The 26447-nt window shown below is 39.7% G+C and overlaps 1 protein-coding gene across 1 annotated transcript in view; it reads right to left on the bottom strand.

Moving 5' to 3' along the window:
- Window positions 1-26447, bottom strand: part of LOC149214753 (zinc finger matrin-type protein) — a 209884-nt gene that overhangs the window by 144859 nt on the left and 38578 nt on the right. Inside the window, exon 4 of the mRNA XM_089392387.1 lies at window positions 7420-7495. Within this exon, the coding sequence (XP_089248513.1) occupies window positions 7420-7495 (76 nt within the window). The remainder of the gene's footprint in view (window positions 1-7419; window positions 7496-26447) is intronic.

Below are 26447 nucleotides of genomic sequence, written 5' to 3' on the forward strand. Positions count from 1 at the left end.
GTTAAGTCATTTTGGTTTTTCCTGAGCGCTGGAAGGTTGCTGCAAAGGAGGCCCGAGGGTTTGAAGTTTGAAGTGACTGAACGTTGATTCTATATTCTCTGCTGTGGTGTGACTGTAATCCAGCTCAAGATTTTCCGTGGAAGAAGAAGACCGAAACTCTGCCTTCATTACAGACCTTGACCGAGCTGCTCAAAGAGGATTTTGTGGACAAGTGAAGGAGGGTGGACTTGTCATACAGGTACCTTAAACGTAACAGAGTTTTCAGGGCTTTACTTTAAGTTTATAGTTTATACACGTTACGTTTATTATCAACACTGCTGAAACGACATGTCTTAAGATATTGACCCCATTCAGGGCTTTACTATATCCGTCAAGTGACATTTCCCAAGAAATTGACCCTGTTCAGGGCCTCACGTTATCCCCAAAGCAATTTCCCAAGAGCTTGACCCCATTCCAGACGAAAAAAGGATTTGCTGGTAACCGTAAACCCATACAAAATGAACATGGAATCTGACATAAGCTAGTTGTGTTTAACACAAAATTATAACCCACTGAATAGATAATATTTGGCATTTGTCATGGTTTGAATGCTGAACTAGTTAGTGATAAGTTATAAGTTATAAGTCTTTGATAGCTGTAGGATAACAATGACAACAACGTAAGGAATGGCAGCGTTCTAATTTCTGCAATATGACAGTGCTCTATGTTCCAGCGACTCAGTAACTTTGATCATCAAAAGAACAATAATCATTTGTAAATTGTGATGACAGTGAGACGTGACCTGGTTGGAAATGTTCTTGTCATACTAGTAACTACAGTGATCAACAAGAATGTTCTTGTCATACTACAGTCACTGTTTGACACTGTTAAATTCAAAATTCTGTATACATGTAGTACAGTGACCAACAAGAAAGCAAGAAAGCAATCTATGTCACTGTCATCATGAGTCATAACAGTTATATATTTTTAATTTTTTACACTACACTTCAACAGTCAACTTGTATTACACTTCTATTCAACAGTCAAGTTAAAACTGTTTTGTAATGATGTGGTTATTTGAATTTTGTAATTTGAAAATTTCGTATTACTTATTAAGTTACTAATTCCAATTTTTTTTTGGTGCTGTAGGTTTCCTTTTGAGTTAGCCCACTACAAAATACAAATATGCCAAAAGCCTTGGACCCATTTTGGGAGTATGGGACCCCTGATGGTGGGACAAATCGTGCATATCTTTCATGCAAATTGTGTGGGACCCAGATGACAGGTGGGGTTACACGACTGAAATACCATCTTGCTAGACTCACTGGACATGATGTTGGCATTTGTACAGTTTCTAGTCCGGAGCTTATACAAAAAGCTCTTGAGGCAATTGAAGAAAAGGACAGAAAGAAGGAAGAGGCGGAAAGAAACAAAGTTGAACGTGCAGGTAGATCTTTCGGGATATGTTCTCTTGATTTTAGTGTTGAGAGTAGTGGGCCTACTGGCCCTAGTGGGAGGGGCTCCACAACTAGCACACCATCACATGCTACTGCTAGTGTGAATGCGAGGTCATCATTTTTTGTTCCACGAACAGGAGCTGGAGCACAACCTGGCATAAAATCGCTTGTTAAAAAAAAGGAGAAGCAAGAAGCAGATAGAGTCATGGGGAGGTGTATTTTTTGGAGCGACTTACCTCTCAGCATCACGAAAACCAATCCATATTGGCAGCCAATGTGTGATGCTATTGCTGTTGTGGGCCCAGGGTACAAAAGTGCCACATATGAGGAGTTGCGGGGGCCAATTCTTCAAGCAGAAAAACAGGACATCAACTCTAGATTGGCGGAGTTGAAAAAGACATGGGAAGTCACTGGATGCACAGTGATGTCTTATGGTTGGACAGATAGGAAGGGTAGGACCCTTCTAAATTTCTTGGTACATTGTCCTAAAGGTACCATGTTTATTAAATCATTGGATGCATCAGAACATATCAAAGATGTAGCAACGATATGTGAGTTGTTAGATGGGTTCATTCGGGAGATTGGTGTGCAGAATGTGGTGCAAGTCATAACAGACAATGCAGCTAATTATGTGTCTGCCGGCAAAATGATTATGGAGAGGCATCCCACATTGTTCTGGACTCCATGTGCAGCGCATTGTCTTGATTTGTTGCTTGAGGATATGGGGAAACTCTCCTTCATCAAGGAGGCAGTTGGTATGGCTAGGAGCATCCCCAAGTTTATTTATAACCATGCTTTTGTTCTTAGCCTTATGAGGAGGTTCACTAGAAACAAGGAGTTGCGGCGTCCTGCCATCACACGTTTTGCCACAACCTTTATTACTCTTCAGTCTTTGCTTCGATGTCAGTTCGAGTTGAAGCAAATGTTTGTGTCTGATGATTGGCGTAATTGTAGATACAGCAGGAGACCTGATGGGATAGCCATTGCAAAAATGGTGTACTCTGAGACATTTTGGCGTGGAGTAGAAGAAGCATGTGCAGTTAGCGAACCTATAGTAAAGGTTCTTAGATTGGTGGATGGAGAGAAGCCTGCAATGCCTTATTTGTATGAGGGCATGGATAGGGCCAAGGAGGCCATTCGTTCCTATTATGCAGATAAGGGTTCTGCTGGCTTTGATAGGCAGATGATGTTATGGGATGTGATCGATAGTCGGTGGACAGGGATGCTTCATCGACCCATTCATGCAGCAGCACTCTTCCTCAACCCCGCATTTTCATACAAATGCAACTTTGATTTTGATGGCGAGGTGATGGAAGGGCTCCATTCCTGTATTCAGAGGATGGTACTTGATCCTGAGCTTCGTAGCAAAATCAATCGCGAGATACAGTGTTATCAGGATTGTGTTGGCCTATTTGGCTTTGATGATGCCATTAGGGAAAGGGCCCTCTTCATGCCACGTAAGTGACAAGGCATCACTCATTAGAAATTAGAAATTTGAATTTAATTATGTTTTAACTTTTAACTTTTAAGTTTTTGAATTTTTTATTTCATTATTTTGTTGTAGATATTTGGTGGCGAAGCTATGGTGCAAGGGCACCAAATTTGCAAAAATTGGTTATACGAATCTTGAGTCAAACATGTAGCTCTTCAGGGTGTGAGCGCAATTGGAGTGTATTTGAGAAAATACACACCAAAAAGCGCAACAGGTATAACTTTGAACTCAAGCCTTCAGTTGAGCAATTACACTTATTGTAATTTTTAATTTTTAATTTATGACCTTCAAGTGTCAAGAGTCAAGACTCAAGACTCATTACTTTTTTTGACACTCTTACAGGTTGGAGTTCGCACGCCTCAACGATTTGGTGTATGTGCATTACAACATCCGACTTCGAGTGAGGCAAATAGAATCACCAGTGGATCCAGATGCCATTTCCTTAGACAATATTGATGTATTGTCTCCGTGGAGGGTGGAGTCTGTGGAGCCCATATTGGAGGAGTCACCTTCATGGTTAGAGCCAGTGGCAGATGATCCATTAGAGCAGGGGCAGCAAGAGGAGGACTCGGAGTCAGAGGAGCAGCAGCACTTAGAGGAGGAGCAGGAGGAGCAGGAGGAGGAGGACACTGCGGGAGCATCAGCATCAACACCATCTGCTATAGATATGGGAGAGCATAGCTCCATGCCTAGCACTCATTATTTGACATTAGGTGCAGAGGCAGGGTCAGGGCCTTCTACTACTAGGGGCAGGCCTGGCAAACAGCCCATCATGTTTTCCCGTAAAAGGGGGAGAGGGCAGTAGATAGATAGCTGCTAGTTTTATTTGTTATGCTACATGTAACTCATGATGATGAGATACTTTTATTATTATATGTGATGTTATTTTGTATTGGTTCTCCACATTTGAGTCCTTGAATGGACAATTATCAGGGATTAGCACGATTTGGTATCGCCTTTGATATATCATTTCTATTTGACATCATATATATCAGTGTTTTCTTCATATTTATGTGCCAATGTGTTTATTTCATGTTGTTATTGCTTTATATGTTTAAAAATCTGAAAAAAAAAAATGAATATATTATGCATTTTTTATGCTTGCCGATATTTGCCGATATTTTCGCCGATATTGCCGATAAGATATTTTTTGGACCCTCGCCGATATTTTCCCGATACCGATATTATCAACACTAGTCTGCCCATCCTAAAAGGCTACACCAAATCCCCTTTTCTCTATCATAAAGATTAAGAACAAATTCTGCTTGAGTTCTAACACCCACAAAATGCCCTTCACTTCTAACCTGTCTCCTAACTCAAGCTAGAATATCATTGTTCCAACTCCCTTCATTGCATGTTTGGTATCAACACCAAACTCCACATGCAACTCTGAGTCTCACTCTTCCAGGTTGTCAAACAACTCTCATGCTCCTATCATATGTCGTGTGGCTCCACTATCTAGTAGTTATGGGACAACTAGTATGGTGCTCGAGGAAAGGTAGGAAACAAGTATAAATTCAGTTTCAAACTTCCTAGCAAACTCTTCCACCTAAGCTTTTGTTAATGTACCTACAGTTGACTGCATACCATTTCTACCCTTCTTCCCTTCTAAACATTATGAAGCATCGTGCTATATCTTATAACAAGCAAAAAACTTTACATTAATCAATTCCTTCTTCTTTGATTGTGAGGCAAAGTCCTCACTCCTGCTCGAACCTTTTCCCTTGTTCTTTATGGTCTTATCGACAAGAATCAAGTCCTCGTCATCTTCCAGATTGTTGGCCTTAGCCTTTAACTGCACCATCATCTCCTCTTGGATGCAATCATCCCATAGCATCTCAAATGAGGGTTGGTTCTCTCAAGCACAAACTCCTTTGACGAACAAATCCCATGTCTTTGGGAAGTCACACAACACCACATTTACTAACTTTGTGTCGTCCACCTTTTCCCCAACTGCTGCAAGCTAATCCAAATGAGTAATCTTCAACAGATAACTTGTCATTGTGTCAGATGAAGATCTAGTAATCTGCGTAGACCGGAGCTTGTCCCTCAACACCATTTTCCTGTTAACAATCTTGCTCTAGTATAGACCCACCTAAGCATTGAACATCTCCTTGGCTAACTTCTTATCGGACAAGTGAGGGATCAAATGGTCCTTCATTGCATCCAAGAGTAAAGAAATATCTCCTTGGCTAACTTCTTCTCAGTCAAGTGAGGGATTGAATTTTCCTTCACTGCATCTAAGAGTACCCTTTATGTCTTTATCTCCCTCTTAGCTAGGGCGTCCTTCTCCTTGGGATCTATCAACTCCAAAATCACCTTCGAACAATCTCCCAACGATCGTCCTTTAGAACTAGGGTGACCCTAGCCTTCCAAGGCAGGAAATTTGAGGCTCCGCCAGCTTAACTTCAAACCAAAGACCCACTGCAGTCATCTTTACTAGATCTAATCTAAAAAATCTGCCTAGTCTTTTAGGAACCCAAATATACTGCCAATCCCTTGACTGCGACAGTTTCCCTCTCTCCCTTTGAAGGCTGACCTTTGCCAATCTTGTTGGTAAGCCTTGTCAGTTGCTATTGGCTCTGTTGCAGATCTTAGTGGCTTTCCCCCACATTATGAATGCCTACATTGACCCTACACCCAACCCATGCACTGACTCACTGATTCTACCAATGCTTTGCATTGCTCGGCCCACAACCACTTCTCATGAGACCGAACCAGTGGTTGTGCTTCATGTGGTCTATCGGCACTGTACTTGCACTATGCATGGCCTATCAACCTTTCAGATTCTGGACCTACAACTAGCGACTATGTTGCAGGCTGCAAACACCAACCCCTGAGTTCACTCCTTGATTGTCGGCCTATGCATTGACCATCAATGCTCATGTGATCACACAACACTCTCTACCCCACATGACGTGACCTATGTCTCCCCGAACTGCCAACAGTCCCTGACTTGGCACTCACCTCTACACACAAATTGTCTTGCCGACCAGCCCTATGGTTGCTTGTCATGCACTATCAACCTAGTTCAGCTAGTTGTCTCCTCCACCTGGTGTTCACACACTCTCTATTGTAGTTGTCTCTACCAATGGCTCGATTCCAACCCTATGTGTTATCCTCGACTATTGATGGTATGTATTGCACACTCTGTCCCATCTCTTGCAACCCAACAACACATCCCTATGCATGTTGACTCCTGCCACCCAATGCTCTGCAGCTAACCCAAACAGTTGTTGTCCTATCACCTATGGCCACTTGCAAAACCACCTCCAGTCCTGTCTCCTGGCACAAGGTTCCTATTGCCAACCTATCAACCCTAGCAACAAGGTTTGACAGTCTTGGGTTGTCAGCCACCCTCAGCTAGACCCTCAGTCGTCAACCCTTTATTTTTAATGCCTTTAACTTTACTCAACCTGTTACTACAAAAGTTGTACGGAAAATTCTTTTACTCAGCCCAAAAAACTTAATTTGCAGCTTTCCCCCAGCCTCGGTGATGTTGATACGAACCTGGCTCCCTAAAATTCTGAGATTAGTTTTCAGATTTTGCGCTTTGCTTCCATGTTAAATCCTGAACCTAGCACTTGGCAATTAGTTCCTAGCATATTTATAACCAATCTACTGAATAAAAGCATAACTAGGTTGTTAACACAATTATTCAGTGGAAGCAAAATATTACACAACCAATCACATGTGACACATACAAATTCTACCCAATCAATAGTTCTTCATTAACTTAATAATCTGAACCTACTTGGGCTCTAATCCTGGGATAATGGCCCAACTGAGGAAAATACATTTACAACATACCCTGGATCTGATCCAACTAATCAAGCCTTAGATTTGTCCTTGATCTGCTTGGCTGATCTGGATCTCCAATGGTGTACCCCTGCACCTTCCTTGGACCTAGCACACTTGAGTATCTCACTCCACACTTGAGAAATTATCTTTCTCAATGGCTTGTGCCACTATATGGTATGTCTTTCTCCTCTCCTTAGCCTTATTTTTATAACTTACATTGAGATAAATCCCTAGCTATATATAGTGAGTCATTTCTAGGTGGATTTTAAGGGTGTTTTCCTTTGATTCGAGAATTTAGAATTTGGAGAAATTGTTAGTCTGCTTCAAGGCAGCAGTAATCCTATACCTCAAGGAGTATTTATAAACTATATGAATACTTGCTCGAGCAATATCTATATGATCAAAGCGGGCAAAGTGAATTCCATACGAAGAAACTAACAATTTTTTATATCTATTCGTTTGCCATAACCCTTTTTAGGTTGACGCAAAGTACACCCTCAAAGGAAATTGTGTGCACCACAATTTACTTAGATTGTGCATGCCTGTTATCCACTACCTAATGTTCTTACATATAAGAGTGCATGCCTACACGTCTCATAAAAAATTTTCTAGATGTCCTGCTCTTCAATAAATATGGCGGAAAGGGAAGGAGGAATTTTAACAAGAACAAAGCCAACGGGACAAAGATACCTGAATATGTAGAATGCAGATTAGTATACTTGCAATAGGCAGCCAGGTATCTTCTGGTGATAATGATAAATCTGTCCTGCAAATCATGACGTAAGAAAAGAATGGTGAAGTTGTTCAATAATATGGGCACAATTTTCATCAATTCCCAAAATAACACTTCTCAAAGCAAACTAAAAATTATGAGGCATACTGGCATGAGTATTTGTCTTGACAATATTCTATATACAAGCAAAAAAATAAATGCACTTTCTTGCAGTAATAGTTTAATACATTACCAAGGTTCCAAGGGAAAACGTTTATCAAAGTTTGCATTAAACCATGCAAAAGCCTTGTGAATGATTTACACATATTATAATACATGCACTAATAAAGTGGCTGAAGAGAATGATTGTCGTCAAAACAAAAACATAAAACGAAAGAAAAAGAAAATATATTAATTTCCACTAATGACTGAAATATGTCACTGGAACTAGAGATAGAATGCCCAGTAATAACAGCAAGAGGAGTGCTAAAAGCAACTCCTCAGTGTCCTATTGCAATGAGGAAAACTATAGTAAAAATATGATAATAAGGTGTAAACCCTAGCCATGAATAATATTCTACAAATATCGAAGCAATATAACAGGGAAGGAATAAATAATCGAAAGATTCACCCAAGAAAAAAATGAAGATCGAGAGAGAGCGAGAGAGAAGGAGAGCTACCCCTACACAAGTACTCTAAAACCCCCTCTAAAGGCCGACAACAAAAGGAAAGTTCCTACAAATTCTCCTCACTCTCCTAAAAAGAGTTAGCAAAGTTATCAATTATAGGATCCTTAGGGGCTTGCTAGAAAATGCAGTCTAGAGGATGCCCAAAGCTGATGGAACCTTGCCAAAGGATCCTCAAAGGCATCAAAGAGCTTCTTGTAGGGGCTAAGCAGATGCATTTCTACAATCCAAGCTCAAAGGATCACTGTTAGAAAAAAAGAAGCTGGTAATGAAACATCAGAAAATATGTCAAGAAAGAATTGATGATGAATGAAGCATTAACACTTCAATGCCTAAGTTAGATGTAATAAAGTCACAATATTTGACTTTAATGAAGATAGTAAGTATAAATTACGTGGTTATTAGTTGATAAAGTGGTTAGGTCCATTAGGAACACAACTACCTAAATTCTAATTGATAAAAGAAAAACAGATCCTCCTTGTATTAAACGACTCCATTGAAAATAAAATATCCTATTCCACAACTTGTGTGTATCTTGTGTCTTCATTTTTAACATGGCATCTAAGCAATTGTTGATCCGAGAATGGAGTCAAAGATCGATTGAGTCTAAAATCAAAAAAAAAAGTGTTCAAGAAGGTATAACTTATATTTGATTAAAAAACATTGTCATAAGTTTGTCAAGCTAACAAACTTTTAAAAAGAGGTATTATTTGATAAGTGTTGGATATGTGTTGCATTCTTTGCATGTAGACCTAGTCACGTCGTACCTCAAGGGCATCCAAGGGGAAGTCCATATTGGTGTTTCAGAGCAAAACCCCTCAGAAAAAGAATTTGGTTTGTTTTTGGTCCATTTTGTGTTTTTTCAGCCAATGGTTTTGACCCATTATGATCTAACCTCGGTTAGGGGAATGGGGTTGTAATCTAATATATGCTAACAGATTCAGGTTGATTGAAGTTGTAGAATACCTAAAATATTGTATGGTGAACAACTGAGTTAATACAATGAGATACAGAGGTGCAACCTTTAGTTATGTTGGTTTTCCCAATTAAGGGCATCGAGACTTCCAGAATAAATCTTTTGTATACTATGGGAATGTGCCATTGTCATTCTTATGTTTCAGATCCTACCAATATAGCTTTTTTTAGACGAGTTTATCAATCTCTTCAGCAAGGTTGCAAATAATTCATTAAGAAAATCAATCAACACAAAGAAAAAAAGGGGGCTAGAAGTTGAAAGGCACATGGTGAACACAACATGCATAGGACTAGACTATAAGGTGACATGCCCTAAGTGCATATAGACCTACAAAGGAGAATGCACAAGGGAAATGTCCCTATGATAGACACACCTAAGGCATCAACACACATAGGAGTAACCAAACAGTAGAAATAAAACTCTCACAAAGAGCAGAGGGGTAACTCGAATAACAGTAACAAAACTCTCAAAACAAAGAGGAGTAACCCCAAGAGGACAAGAAAACCCAAACAACAAAGCGTTGAATTCTTGGCTTCACAAAGATGAATAGTACAAAGGAAAGTTAAGAAACAAAACGCATCATTTGCAAGCTTGAACATCAAAGTAGAAGTTTATCAACAAACTACAAAACAATCAACAATTGTTAAATTTGGCAACTAGGGCCAAACTCCACCTTGGACAGCTCATATGATGCAGCTCATATTTTTATTGGATTCCTCTTTCTGACAGGTGTAGGATTGATCTAAAGATCATCTCATTCTGACATGTACAAAAGGAATTATGAATTTATTTCTTTTATGGACAAACTGTCAAGGTCGGCCAGCAAATTAATGTAGGCTCAGAAGCCCAAAAGTCATGTCTCTTCACCCTCAACGTTGCATATAAATAGAAGGAGCATCTACCTCATTTGAGCAATCATTCATCACTTGCATATCTCTCTCTCTCCTCATCTGATTGGGTGTACGGATTTCTGGGCAGCCTCTCTCCTCCACACATGCGAAGGACAGTCTGTGATTTTCTGTTTCATGCGTTGACCAAATTGCAGAAGGTTTGACCAGCGTTGACCGGGCAGCAGTTGACCTTGTTTGACTGCGATTTTTCTTGGAGAAATTCTGTTTGGGCAGGCCACATTTCTGGGCACAAAAATCGAGGCATTCTGAGCTGTTTGACCAGCGTTGACCACAGAGAAGTTGACCGCAGGTTTGACTCTGCGTTGACCAAGTTTGACTGATATTTTCAGGACTGTTTTGGGCTGATTCAGACTGTCCTTGGAGGCTGAATTGACTGGGTTTGACCAAGCTGATTTGGAGGAAGATTTCTGCTAATTTGACCAGCGTTGACATTCTGGTTAGGGTATCCTGTTGACTGCAGTTTGACTGGACAGATTTGACTGTGTTTGGCAAGTAAACTTTGTATATTGTACTCTCTCTCTCTCTCTGCTGAACTTTTGAAGAATAATAAGAAGAATTGATCAAAGGGTTTCCCCACATTGGGGCTTGTCCCTGGCATGCGCCACATCTTGTGTCCTCTTGTCTTGGCTTGTCTTCTGCTTTTTATTTATGTTCTATCCTCTGTTTTCAAAACCAGCGAGCTCGGAACCGACTCGGCCGAGTTGGTCCGATCCAAGCCAAAAAAAAGTGACCCGGCTTTGGATTCGGTTCGGCCGGCCGGGTTAATACCGAGTTTTTTATATCTAATTCATAATTCTACATGTTTTTGTTGACATATATGTATCAAAATATAAAAATATAATATATATATATATATATAAACGCTCTGGGATTCGCTCCCAAACCGGGAGCGTTTGAAAATTTCGCTCCCGCTCCCAAGTAACACTGCCTCTAACTATGTGCTTGTTGGTAAACTATTAGAGGAAAAGCACAGAACCATCTATTGGACCCCATGTGCTGCACATTGCGTAGACCTATTGGCAAATTAGATTGGGTCAAAAACACTATACATTGTGCCAAAAGCATAACAAAATTTATTTACAATCATTCATAGATCTTGAGCCTGATGAGGAAACACATAGGGGGCAGGATATTATTAGGCCTGCCATCACTAGATTTGCTACTCATTTTTTGACATTGCAATCTATGCTTTCACAACATAGAAACTTGCAAAAGATTTTTTCCAGTGAAGAATGGAATCAAAGCCAGTGGTCTCACAAACTGGAAGCAAAGAATTGAAAAAGAAAGTTAATGAAGAAATATTTTGGAGAAAGGCAACAGAGATTGTGAAGCTTGCTGAGCCATTGCTTAAGGTGCTACGGTTGGTGGATGGGGAAAGATTGGCTATGGGCTTCATTTATGAGGCTAAAGATGGAACAATCAACTCTATTGCCCTATACATGCAGTTGGGTATTTTTTCAACCCACGGTATCATTATAAAGCTAAGGCGACAGGAGCTTTAAAGGGGGAGGTTAGAGATGGATTGATTGACTGTATTGATCGCATGATCCCATTGGAGTGTGATCAGCTGGAGATACACCGACAGGCCACAACCTTCAGTAATGCCTCAGGTACCTTTGGGAAGAACCTAGCAAAGATTGCAAGGGAAGTAAATGAGCCAAGTAAACAAAGATTTCAATTTTCAAATTCTTAATACTTGTTTCGTTACATCGTTTATAATTTGAAAGTTGGATATAATTTGTAATTTTGCCGAGCTAACTCATTACACTGCTATGTTTTTTGCAGCACAATGGTGGGAGGCTTTTGGTAGCCATTTTCCTGAATTGCAGAGGTTTGCAATTCATATTTTGAGTCAAACTTGCAGTGCTACTGGGCGTGAGCGCAATTGGTTTGTCTTTGAGAGGATTCACAAACCGTTTGGATCAAAAACAGTTAAATGATCTAGTCTATGTCCAATACAACCTCCGGCTCAGACGCAACCAATCGCTGAACAAAAGACCTGATTCAAATCCCATTGTGTTGGAATACATTGATCCAACATCAAATTGGGTAGTGGAGAGTCATCCAGCAGAGTTTGATTATGATATGTATCTTGATTTGGATTTACAAGTGGAGGCAACACTCGAACATAATGTTCAGTTGAATGCAGATCCTGATCCACTTGTACCAGCCTCAGGGCCAGCCCCAAGTCCTCCAGTTGCAGGCGCTTCTTCTGTGGAGCCACGACAGAAGCACATATCTCGTCTATCTCAGCTTGCAACTGCTGCACAGCTTGCTAGTGCTACCACTTCTACAGTTGCAGTTGGAGATGATGATGAGGAGGAGCCATGGGGCCCCCTGTCTGACTCTGATCCAGAGGTTGATCTAGATGATCTTGGCTCCTCTAGCAGTAGCTAGTGACGCCACTAGCCAGTAGTACTAGTCGCAGTTTACTTTTGCTGTAGAGGCCATTTCTAACCTCCTTGGTTGTGTGTTTTTGTTTTGATCTCTATATCATCATCATGTATGTATTGAACAGTGCACTGGGTGCCATTTTGATATAATGGATATATACATGAGCCTGCTTTGATCATATGTTGTCTTCTATCTATATTCTAATGTTGTGTGTTTGGAAACATGAATGAAAATCTTTAAAATTATGTTTTTTTATAAAAAAAATTAAATATTTAATGTATTTTTTACAACGACCGAGTCATTGAAATCGAGTCAGCTGAGTCGATACCGAGTCAAAGTCGAAGTCGGAGTCGACCCTCGGCCGAGTCTGTGTCAGAGTCGGAGTTTTAAAACATTGATTTCAATATGTATCCTATGTAACAAACAAGAAAAGAAAAGAACAGTGATTATTATTAAAGCATGGGTTTCATGTTCATTATTGATGGTCTTTTACGTAAAAGCATGTTCTTCGTGCTTCTAGGGTTTGTTAGATCAAGATTTATTGTCATGAGTCAAAAGAGTCAACATCATGTTTATAAGATCCTTCTGGGAAAAAATATATTTGTAAAAAGAATTATTTTTTAGTCTAAAAAGTCCTAGAAGCTCCAAAGTACAAGTCGGCCCTGGGAACAACAAGTCAGCCTAAAGGAGGGAATTCGACCCCTTAAGAAGGCTATAAAAGAAAGTAGTTTGACCTCATTTGGAGACACTCACTCACACAAGTTCGATCTAACAAGAAAGGGTTCAATCTGAAGCTAGGAGAAGCAGAAAAGAAGAGTGAAGGCCTTGGAGAAGGAAGAAGGACGAAATATCTTGTTTTTGGGCTCTATCTCTCTCACACATACGAAAATCAAGGGTTTCTAGTGCTGCAGAAGGAGGTTGAAATTTCAGGGCCAAGTTGCAATAGGACGAAGTGTAGAATCTTGTAGCTGGAAGGAAGGAAACCATGTATTGACCTTGTTGACCTTGGGAGAGGTGTCTTGCTCTAGGAAGGTCTAAGGAGAAGGTTGGATCAGGGTTTCCAGAGAAGCTGCAAGGACGAAGATGCAGGGTCGAAGTTTCCGGATGAGTTGCAGTATTGAAGCTGGCAGGTCGAAGTTGCATCTTAAAGTTGGTTGATGCAGAATCAGAGAAGGACTTGTTAGAGGGTCGACTTGGTACTTGGAGGAGGACTTGGTCTAGGGTTTGGGTCTTTGTATCTCATTTGAAGCAAATTCTAAGAAGAGAAGAGTTTCCAGGTTTTCCCCTTGGAGGGGTTTTGCCGTGGTTGAGATCATAATCTCTGTGTCCTCTATTGTTGCTATTGTTGTTCTTGATATTGTTTGATGAAAAAATCTAACTAAATAAAATAAATAAGGTTCACAAGCAAGTATCAAGGTTAAGGAAAATAAGTATAATAAGTTGCCATTATCGATTTTCTAACATGGTATCAGAGCTAAGGTGAACAAGGAAGGCAGTTGGAAGGACACTAGGAGTTACTTGTCAAGAGGAAGGGAAACGGAAACTCTCTAGGAAAGACTGAAAAAGAAGACTTCAAGAAGGATTGAGGACTCATTGGTAGAAGACCTAGGAGGAGGGTTTCTACCGAAGAAGATCAAGTCTACATCAAGCTCGCATCAAAGGAAGATCTGGGAGAAAGACTTCAAGAAGAATATTGATCTCTCTCTAGAAACAGGTCCATTTGGAAGACATCCTTAAAGGAAGCATCAAGAATCTTGGAAGCAGTTGCTGAAGGAAGCATCTTTCTAAGACATCATCAAAGACTCTTCAAAGATCTTGAAGGCATCAAGAAGATTGGAGACATCATCAAGGAGAATCTTGGTCATCAAGTAAGTAACATATTATTACATCATGCCTGAATCTTGAAGTCATATGGGTTCTTTATGCAAAGAAAGAAACAAGCTCATTGGGGCCTCAAACTATCTAGCATGAAATAAAAGAATTGACTTGATAGTCACAGAACAAAAAGTAATGGAATATGTTACTGGGGAAATTATTGAACCTGAGAAAGATAAGACACAAGAACTAGCAAAACACAAGAAAGGGAAAGTAAGCGCACAAAGGATCATAATGGAATCCATTAAAGATTCTCTTGTTCCATTCGTTGAAAACTTGAAGACTTCCAAGGATATGTATGATAAGCTAGTAAATTTATATTCAGTAAGTATAACAGGTCAAAAGATGTCGATGAGGAACAAGTTGAATAGAATAAAGAAATCAAAGGATGAGGATGTGGCATCCTTCCTCATGAGAGTCTCTCAACTAAGAGAACACTTGCAAGGACTTGGGGAACCAATCAATAATTTTGAAGTAACCATCTGTGTACTAAATGCATAACCACCAAAGTGGAGCAGCATTGCAACAAGCGTCTACTCCAAAAAGGATTCAACACCCTTTGATTAGTTGTGGGCGCAATGTATATTGGAAGAATCAAGGATCAAGGTCAAACATGATATTGGATCAGATGAGCAATCTCAAGCCTTTCTAGCCCGAGTCAAGAAGCTGAAGAAGGGAAAGTTTGGCAAGTCCATAAACAAAGACATTTCCAAAGTGCAATGTTTTAGATGCAATGAATTTGGACATTTTAAGATGGATTGTCCAAACAAGCTGAACAATAAGAGAAAGGAAAGGAGCAGCTCATGTAGTCGAAGTTGTGGGAGAACCTAAGAAGAAGGCAAAGAAGGAATAAGTGAAGGATCTTTACTACTAAAGAAGTTTCATTACATGTCAAGTTATCTGAGAAAATTAATCTTTCTTTTATAGTATGTTTTGCATAACATCATAAAAAGAAGCATATGATAGTAACATGTCTAGAATTTACATGATTAAGTTGCTTTGTAGAAATCATCTAGATAGATGGATAGATAGACCATTTTGCATATTGATCATCCAGATATTGTCTAACATTATGTTAGAAGTTGTCATCCTGCTTAGTTGAATCATCATGATTTAGGAAAGACCATCATTTTGGAAGGTCTTTGGGAAAAGCATCATGACAAGGTTAGTAGACATTCCATGTAATGTGGAATCAATACTGGTAAAGGGATGAAGGAATGCAATGGGTCAAGATGCAGGCTCTTTATGAGATATATGAATAGCTAGATGATAGGATGAAAGCAAAGGAATGCATGTTGGATATAAAACTTTGGATAAGATTCATATAGAATCTTGTGGAAAGAAAGTTGGTCATAAAATATGTTTAGGATTTTACTTACTTAAGGGTGTATAAAAGAATTTAAGACTTTCTCTAGAGTATATATAATAATGATTAACATCCAGTATAGTCTCCGAAAGAAAAGTTGTAACTTGGTAATCAAGTTCGATCCTTGGGCACTCTGATACATGAAGGAAGATTCATATGGAGATGGTTGATGAGGATGTTGATGGAACTAGAAGGTCATCGTGATGAGACAACTATGATTTTCATTATTATTTGTTATCTGGTTAACATATTATTTTGCTATCTGGTAGAATGTTGTAGGGATACAAGATGACAGTTGAGGCAAGTTCAACTGTAAGGATGAAAATGTATGAGGATTACAGAGGGAAGCTCAATATTTCGTACCTGGCAACAACGAAGTCAAGATGTGAACATCTTGGGATTAAAAAGTAGCAGTGCAAGAAGATAACATGAAGGTCAAAAGAATATCACTTTCAAGAAGAAGCAATGATTAGCTTGAAGTTTCGGAAGGCTCAATATAATGCCTTCATATCAAAGAAGATAGTGATGAGCAAGAAGATTGGCCTGAAAACTGTCACAAAATTGAAGAGAGAAGGTGGCTCCATGATACCTTGAAAGAAAGAAAGCTCGATGATGCAAAGGAAAGAGGGATTCAAGCAGCTATGAAGAACTAGTAGTTGATACTCTTATGAAGACAAGTTGTAAGGCTTGTGATGATGACTTCCCAAATAAAAAGGAAGTCTAGAACTCCTCTAATTGTGAGAGGGAGTAAAGGAGTTTCCTTGTATGGGAGAAAGGTTCTATTCTCAAGGTTAAAGGAGAATAGGGATGTCCTCTCTGGTTGAGAGGGAGTGATGTTGGACATCACATGTGCATTCTCCTCTTCAGGTGATGAAGAGAGAATGACAGAGGATTGGATAAGCATTTGTGGTTTCCTTGAGGATAAAACATCCAAGAAAGGAAAGGTACTGACACTCTTTGAGGATGTGATAGGTATCCAAGAGAAGAGTGGTCAAAGAGGATTGATATTCTTTGAGGACTCGGGATTGGAGATCCAAGATAAGAATAGTCCTAAAAGGACATACCTTGTAGATATCCGAATGGGGTATCTGCCTTGTAGAGGTAGTGCGGTATCGCACGTAAAGCCTCTCGGCGTAATGCTCTTGATTAAAGAAGAGCTTGTCTAGTTAGGCCTCAAAGACAGTGTTGGTCATGATGATGATGCTTACAGTATGGCTTATCAATCTGACTCTTCTTGTGAGAACTCTTTAGTTTGAGATATGATGTTGTATTGGTTGTACAATTATGAATACCTCCCTAGTTAAGAGGGAGTGTTAAAAATGTAACCAGTTTCAGTCTTCATAATTGTTATACTCATTTCAATATGTATCCTATGTAACAAACAAGAAAAGAAAAGAAAAATGATTATTATTAAAGCATGGGTTTCATGCTCATTATTAATGGTCTTTTAGGTAAAAGCATGTTCGTCATGCTTCTAGGGTTTGTTAGGTCAGGATTTATTGCCATGAGTTAAAGAAGTCAACATCATGTTTATAAGACCCTTCCGAGCAAAAATATATTTGTAAAGAATTATTTTTTAGTCTAGAAAGTCCTGGAAGCTCCAAAGTACAAGTCGGCCCTAGGAACATCAAGTCGTCCTAAAGGAGGGAATTTGACCCCTTCAGAAGGCTATAAAAGAAAGCAGTACGACCTCATTTGGAGACACTCACTCACACAAGTTTGATCTATCAAGAAAGGGTTCAATCCGAAGTTGGGAGAAGCAAAAAAGAAGAGTGAAGGTCTTAGAGAAGGAAGAAGGACAAAATATCTTGTTTCTGGGCTCTATATCTCTCACACGTAGAAAAATCTAGGGTTTCTGGCATTGTAGAAGGAGGCTGAAATTACAGGTTTGAGTTGCAGTAGGACGAAGTGCAAAATCTTGTAGCTGGAAGGAAGGAAACCCTACATGGAACTCATTGACCTTGGGAGAGTTGTCTTGCTCTAGGAAGCTCTAAGGAGGAGGTCGGATTAGGGTTTCCAGAGAAGCTGCAAGGGCGAAGTTGCAGGGTGAAGTTGTTGGACGAGTTGCAGTATTGAAGTTGGCAAGTCGAAGTTGTAGTTTGAAGTTGGTTCACGCAGAATCAGAGAAGGCCTTGTTAGAGGGTTGACTTGGTACATGGAGGAGGACTTGGTCTAGGGTTTGGGTCTTTGTATCTCATTTGAAGCAAATTCTAAGAAGAGAAGAGTGTTCGGGTTTTCCCCTTGGTGGGGTTTTTCCCTGGCTGAGATCCTAATCTTTGTGTCCTCTATTGTTGCTATTGTTGTTTTTCATATTGTTTGATGAAAAAAATCTAACTAAAGAACTAAAGAAAAAAAATAAGATTCACAAGCAAGTATCAAGGTTAAGGAAAATAAGTATAATAAGTTGTCATTATTGATTTTCCAATAGAAAGGTCACAGAGTTTCAGTCCCTTGCAACAAAGATATTTCGGCTTCCTTCAAAAAAGATATTTCGACTTCCTTCAACAGAGATGCCAGAGACCTTCAGCCCTTCTAACATAGAAATAAACCTCAGAAAAAACTTGATTCTTCAAGAGAGATGCCATAGAGAATTTCGATGCGCTTTCCTCTTCGCTATTTCTCCTTTTCTTGCTTCATAGGCAAAAGATACAATTGATGATGCCCAGATTGAATGTGCTTGTAGATGAGGACGATTAGGACTAATACATAGAGGTTCCATGGGTTGAATGGGCGCCGACATTGGCTGAGCCGACTTGAAGGAGAGAGAGTCGACTTGAACACTTGTGGTGCCAAAACAAATAATTTAAAAATTAAAATGGTCATTTTTTTTATAAATACAAAAAATTTGATTTTCTCATGAGCATGAAGAACATGCTTTTTAAGAACAAGTATATCAATATGAAGACCTACCATAACTACAAATTCAACACTGAGATCCACACAATGTATATTTTCGATAATGTGAATATAAGTCTTATTTTAATGGAAGAAAACAACTCTCGCCTCAATGTTGAATTTGGAAAGATTTAAAGACATCTAAAATTGGCTAAGAGAGCAAAGATGTTTCATTCTATTCTTTGATAAAGCTTGCAAAGGAAATTCAAGACCAGTCAATGCTAGAGATGCAATTTACACCTAGGAAGGGGATATTTTAAAATGCTTCTGTTGGGGTATTGGAAAGGCCACCAACAATGTTGCAATAGCTCACACATCCTTCTAAGGATTGAAACTAATCAAGGGTTTAACAAACTCATGTATAAAACATGAAGGTGACTCTTCATTGGTGATGAGACAACTCTAGGATTGGGTTGTGTCTCCGTCAACAAATCTCCAGGATAAACAATTGTACTGAGGCTCTTTGCACCTTATTCATTGAAGTTAAAAACTTCCAGGTCAAGAGAAAGCACAATGCCATTATTGATGAGCAAGTAAATAAAGGATCGAGACATGCAAAGGGGGAACTCAGAGTGCAAGCTAATGTTGTATTAGTCAAGGTCTCCACCTTCTTGTTGCCATTATCCCCTCATCATTCATTACAAATGGATGATCATTCACCTGCCAATAGTGAAGGTAACAGCTAGCACATGGCATGTTGCAAATCCCAATTGATGTAGCATCACCAACCTACAAGTGTAGGAGACATTAAGAAGGCTCTCAGATGAGCGGATGAATGTGAAATCAAATTTGTGCCACTGCAACTAGAATTAGGCTATTGTAAGAGGAAATTTGATAATAGCAACATGCAGTGGAAACAGTGTTGGAAAGGAACAAAGAGAATCTCAATGAACTTCAAAACAAGGAGACAGAGCATATTAACTAGCCCCGTGCACACACAAAATAAAGACTCATTTCATTATTCTGTAGCAAAATATTTGGAGTTGCTTTAGGAAATTCAAGATCAAAGAGGGTAATTTAAGTTGAATTGTAATTTTGGTCTTAGTACATGTTTGTGTTTTTCGTATTTCTCTGTCAAAAACTTGTAGGACAGTATACATATAGAGTTTTAAGTATTACAAGAGCTGGAATGGTTAAGATATTCAAAAGGATGCTTAAAATTGACATGTTAAGGCCACCATTTTGTATATTTTGTTAGCTTACCAATCATAATTGAGACCATCTATGAATATAAATATAAATATAAAAATCATATATATAAATATTTATATATTCATAATTATTCCCACTTGAGTTTGCACGACGAGGAGTTGGATAGAGGCAACACGTGTCCAAGGGTCGATGAATGCCAGCTCGTACTCCCTCATTTAGTTTGATCAAACAAGCCTCCAGCCAACTCCTCCTTGTGCAAACTCAAGTTCGAATAATTATGAATCAATTTTCCATCGTGAAGGCCTTCTTGCTTTGACGATGTGCAGTTCTCTGAATCATGGCCTCTCTACCTATGGCAATAATGTTTAGAACTAGCAAAATTAATCAACTATGCATATGGGTTGTCCCACATTCTTGGTTTCCTCTAGTAGCTATGGGTTTCTTAGTTGATCCCTCATCTGTCTCTCCAACTTGATCAGTTTTCCTTGCTTCTAAACTCCCTATTCCTCTAATCCCTTATCTGCAGTATCTGGCTATCTTTCTCCCTTATGGCCCCCCACCTAGGTCGACGAGGTTGGCCTCCTACTTGTCAGACCTGTATGGAGTCCGCTGCCATGGAGGCAGCCCAAGCCTTTCATCTTGTTGTTTCTCCGACATCCAAAAAGTAGCTCAAATTGTTGGACTATGGGGTGAAATTTGAATGAGCATCCCTCCAAGGCAAGGATATTAACTCACAAATGGCAAAATTTACTCTAGACTTGAGCAGTAGCCATACCCATGACACGAAATTCTTCAGGACATTAGAGTTATATTGGCAAACTAAACCATTCGTGGCTTAAGCACTCTTTGGATAGGAAGTTTATCACAAGGAACTCAAGGCTCATCTAGACCAGCTAGAAAAGCAAGGACGACTTCTCTTCACCCTTTGTTCTTCGCCCACAAAGAAACATGACAAAGTCCTCGCAACAAAATCAGTTGCAAGCACTAAGGAGCATCCAATTGATATCCTTGTAGATGACCTAGCCAAACCAACTATTCAGGACATTGCAGTTATATTAGCAAACTAAACTATTCGTGGCTTAAGCACTCTTTGGATAGGAAGTTTATCACAAGGAACTCAAGGCTCATCTAGACCAGCTAGAAAAGCAAGGACGGCTTCTCTACACCCTTTGTTCTTCGCTCACAAAGAAACATGACAAAGTCCTCGCAACAAAATCAGTTGTAGGCACCAAGGAGCACCCAATTGATATCCTTGTAGATGACCTAGAAAAACCAACTATCCAGGTTCTTAGTTTCAAGTTTTTATGTCAGGCCTTCAAGACATTACCTTTTTTATTTTGTATTACTTATCTAGGTCCATTAGTATAGTAGTTTTTGGTGAATTTGGCCTTTTTTTGACAAATCCGCCTTTATAAACATTTTGTATATGTTAAACCTTAATATTGATCAACTCTATTCAGCCCAGTTTCCCTAAGACCAAGTTTTTAAGAATTTATTAGGTATTTTTGAACTGCACTCTGTGCGGGACATAGTCTAAAATTCTAGTTATAAGAATGCTTGGAGGCAAGGCAGGGCTAAATGCTTATTTGTTCTCTATACTTGTTAGGTCCCTATAATACTAGTGTGTTCTCTTATTATTATTGTCATTGTAGCCCCTTATTATTATTGTTGTCCCCATATTGTTATTATTGTGCCCCATAGAAGCCCACTATTGTTATTGATGTGCCCTTACATTTTTATTGCTATGTCGGCTCTAATTATATTATGACCCCTATATATAGAAAGGAGGTCTTGTCATTTGTATCATTCAAGAATTGTTCATTTGTGTAATGTAAAGGAGGTTGCCCCCTCGAAAAGGCTACGTTTTAAGTCGTTGATCTATATCTTTCTTCTATTTTGTGAGCTGGTTGCATAACAATTGGTATCAGAGCTTTGGATTTTAGGGTTTCGCTACTTCAAACAGGTCATCGTGGCATTTTCACTATAACTTTTTTCTACGAGGTTTCAGAAGCTGAAATTAAAACCCATTTGAGCTGAAATCGTGATGAACCTCGTGACCGAATTTCAAATCCTGTCTCGCTATATTTTTGGAGATATGAACTGAGAAAGTTAAGGATTTTGCAGGCTTCCAAATTCAATCTCAAACAGGTCACCTTGGGAAAATCGTCATAACTTTCTCTCTAAGCATCGGATTCAAATTTCGTAAAAAGTGACAGAAAGAGGATGGACTGTAGTTTCTTGGGTATCATTTTCAGAGCCGAAGGTCGAAACAGTGACACGTGGCACGTCGTACAAGTTCGCTCTATTGAACTAGTCTATAATTAGGTCATCGTGGGAGATTGGGCATAACTCTTTCTTGGAGAATCCAATCGTGATCAGACTTGTGGGGTTGGAAAGAGGACTCAGAGGGCTATCACAGGCCGAAATTTTAGAACTTGGAGATCCGAAATTACAGAGTTACAGGCGTTTCAAGATCGAGCTCATACAACGCGGATATTAAAATAAAAATAAAATAAAAAGTGTGTCGTTTTTTTTTTTAATTTGCAAAAGTTTTGTTTGAGAAAGTAGTTTGAAGTGATTCAAAGGGAATTGTGAAGCATAATTATCATTCATTGATGAACCGAAGAAATAAAATGGAAACACCTAGTAAGCAACCTGAAATCTCTATTATGACACATGAAGAAGAGGAAGAAATGCAACATGATATATCAAAATTACGAGACCAAGTGCAACAAATTTCTCTCTCACAAAAAGTAACTGAAGCCAAGATGGATGGTTTAAAGAATGCCATGGAAGCTAAGATGGATGGTATAGAAGCAAAACTTAAAGGCAACATCGAAGATTTAAAGATGGATTTGACAAGGTTGCTACAAGAAATGCTTACTAATGGTGAAAGGGTAGTAAAGGAAACTCAAGATGAAAACAAAGGAAATGTTAGTCATGATTTCATAAACTCTAACGTTGGATTGAAGACCCACCATGTTCCGAAGATCGATATGAGGAAGTTTGATGGCAAAGATCTCGTAACATGGATACTACAGATGAAGCAATATTTCGATCTCCATAATATGCAAAACACACAAAAAGTACACATTGCCACTTTATATTTGGAACCCAATCAATTTGTATGGTATCAATAGCTTTGCTCTCGTAAACAAATTGACACTTGAGCAATTTTTATGGAAGAAATGATAGCACATTATGAGGATACAAAAAGCAACACATTTTTTAGCCAATTGATAAATTTCAAACAAAAAGTTCCAATGGTGGAGCACATTGAGGACTTCCAAAAATTGAATATAAGGGTAAAAGATATTCCAGAGGAGCATAGGATTGATGTGTTCATAGGGACTTTAAAGGATAGCATCCAACATGAGGTTCACCTTTGGGAACTTGATTCATTGGAGAAAGCATTCAATGTGGCAAGAAAAATTGAAAGCAAAGTTATGTCAACAAAGAAACCTACCACTCACAACTATAAAGATGGAGGTGTTGTTGCCCCTAGCCTTCCACAACCTACAAGGTTGACACCACAACAATTGGAAGAAAAAGAGCAAAAGGGCTTTGTTACAATTGTGATAGCAAATATACTAAAGATCATAAGTGTGTTGAAAAGAAATTATTTTACATAGATTATGAAGAGGAGGAAGAAAAGGAATAAGAAACATCAAAAAAAAATGATACACACCAAGAACAAACCCTAGAGAAAGAAGAAATGAACCCGACCATATCTTGTAATGCATTGGCCGGAATTATCACTCCTCAAACTATCAAGATAGAAGGACACATCAAGAAGAAAAAGGTAATAGTGTTGATTGATTCAGGTAGTACCCATAATTTTTTTCATTGTAAAATAGCCAAGGAATTGAATTATTTCTTATAACAGCACCAAAGTGTCAAGTGATGGTTGCAAATGGAGGAACCATAAATTGTTCTGGAAAGTGCCATAATATCAAGCTATCCATGGGATAATATGTGTTGAATAGTCCAATAATTTCCATTCCAATGGGTAGTGTTGATGTTGTACTAGGAGTCCAATGGCTACAATCTTTGGGTATGATAGCTTTTAATTTTCAAGACCTTTTCTTGAAATTTTTTTCGGCAGGAAAGGAAGTTGAATTAAGGGGTATCACAAGAAAATCAAGAAAGATAATTAGCTCTAACGGCATGACAAAGCTTCTAAAGAAAGAACGAGGCATAATTGCACAATTATGTTCGCTAGAGGTTCCCACATTGAAATCATCTATTTCTCCAGATCTCCAAAAAGTCTTGGACAATCATTCCAAGGTATTTGAGATTCCCAAAAGCCTTCCACCTATTCGTGATCATGATCATGCTATTGATTCTAAGAAGTGTTCCTCCAAACATCAGGCCTTACAGATATCCCTATGCCCAAAAGAGTGAAATTGAACGTATGGTTGCAGAAATTCTAGAGGATGGTATAATTCAACCTAGTCAAAGTTCTTTCTCTGCTTCAGTAGTATTGGTGCACAAGAAGGATGGATCATGGTGCATGTGTCCGGATTATAGGGAGCTCAACAAGTTCACTATTAAAGATAAATTTTCATTCCTGACATTGATGAATTATTGCATGAATTGCATGGAGCCAAGTTGGACCTTCGTTCAGGATATCATCAAATCAGAATGAAGACTGAAGACATTCTGAAAACAGCGTTTAGAATGTGATGCCCTAAGTCTGCCCAAGGATCAGCAAGCAAGATTCTTCATGTCTGCCTACCTGCTCGATGCAATCTGTGCCCGTCAATAGTTTCCTAGCATGGGTTGGGCATGGACACCTTCAGAGAATGTTGTGAACGTATATTGCAAGTTGCTCTTAGAATGCAGCTACCGAGGAGTCATGGCTAGACTATTTGACCACTTCATTGCCCCTATGTACACAATGATCTTTGAACAAGATCCGCCTTGCATGTCCCAGGCAGCAATGGAGGCGTTGCTGAACATTTCAGATTGGTACGCCTCACCTGATGGCACCTTCATCAAGATGTACATAATGGAGAAGGCTCTGCATTTGTTGCCAAAGTTTGCCACAAACAAGCTAGTCATGCAGGAGGTTGCATACCACATCTCGACAGGGTTATCAGTTGGATTGCACAGGAAGAAGAAGGCACCATGGCCTATCCTTCCTTTGTGGATTGGGTTGTACGTGATCCGGAGTTTGAAAGAAGCGGATGCTGAGGTCAAGGACTTCAAGAAGTTTCATTTCGACACCAAGAGTTTCAATCTGTATGATCCACATGGCTTATGCAGGGACCACTGTTCGAGAGTGTATTATCCTTGGATCCACGGGGCGTGTCATTAGCCAGAGGAAGACCCTTGGAGATATTGCTATAACTCCTCCAGGCTCAATGAACCGGTCAGCATGGCAGTAGAGTGGCTAGCACCACCACAGGGAGCAGCAACGACAGCAGCAGCAGGCAGCAAAACTACGCAAGACAAAGGCAAGAGGAAGATTGTCGAAAGCGCAGAAGCAGAGCAAAGCTACAAGTTTAAGGAAAATCCACTTGTGAAGAGAGTAGCTTTAGAGATAGAAGTGAAGAGGCAATAGGAGAAGAGCGTAGAAAAGGAGAGATAAGCAAACACTAGAAGAGATGAAGAGGAAGTTGCAGGAAGTAGAGCAAAAGCTCAAAGAAGAACAAGAGTTGCGCAGAAGAGAGAAGGAAGCGCAGCATGAACAGGAACATGAACAAGAATAGGAGGAAGTGCAAGGCGCACAGACAGCGCAAACTGCGCTGATGCAAGTTGAAGACTCAGATCCACCAGCAGATGAGGAACAGAGTGAGCAACTGCAGGAACAGGAACTTGCTCAGCAGGATGAACCGATAGTAGAATAGATGGACACGGAGATGGAACAACCGGAACAGGATCAAGACACTGACCTCATGCCAAAAGCAACTAAGGTCACCCCACAGGCTTCACCAGCTCCAGCAGCAAAGCAAGTGCCAAGTTGATAAGGGGATATCATTCTCCTTAAGGATAATCTAGGAACAGATGTGTACAACATAGCTTTTGATGAGTCACAATACAAAGTTGTACAGGGACGCAAAGCACACATCCCGACTGAGCATACATCACTTGCGCACTTTGAAGAACAGGTGATTGTGTCAGATGTGCGAAGACATCCAACTGCCCTGGCCGATGCTACGAAGGCTTATGCCGAAACCACGAGCTCAAGTGTGAAGTTCTTGATAGCAAAAAATGAGCGCATGGCTAAGGAATTACAAGCAGCCAGGTAGAGAGAGGAACAATCAACAGGATCCGCCAAAGCAGAGATGAAGAAAGCGATACTTGCTGAAGTATCGGCTCTTGAGACAGTCATGCGAAGACTGTATGACAGGTTTGTCACCGTGCACAAGGCAGTTGTCCATCTACATGGTCATCAACAGCGCTGCACCAAGATAGCACGAACACTCACATATATACATGTCGTTGTTGATCATGTACAGACATGGACAATGAGGTACAAGGGAGCCCCGCTTCACTTGCACAAGATGATGAAGCCGCAAGTAGAGTTGGACAAAGCACACATCTGGAGTCTAATCCGGAACTATGAGGAACTCCCGCCGCTCATCACCAATGTTGAGGCTTCGTATGCACAGTTGTTCAGGAGTTTGGATGTTGTGGTGAGAAAGTATGGCACCCCGTCAATTGGAACACTCACCAAAGCCAAAGAGAAGAACCAAGTCCGACTAGAGCTCGACGCGTACTTTGATCAGTTGATGCACATGGCCAC

Source organism: Pinus tabuliformis, chromosome 1_1 (genome assembly GCF_031772625.1).
Source record: "Pinus tabuliformis cultivar Carrire ecotype Pingquan chromosome 1_1, CPIR1, whole genome shotgun sequence".
Lineage (NCBI taxonomy): Eukaryota > Viridiplantae > Streptophyta > Pinopsida > Pinales > Pinaceae > Pinus > Pinus tabuliformis.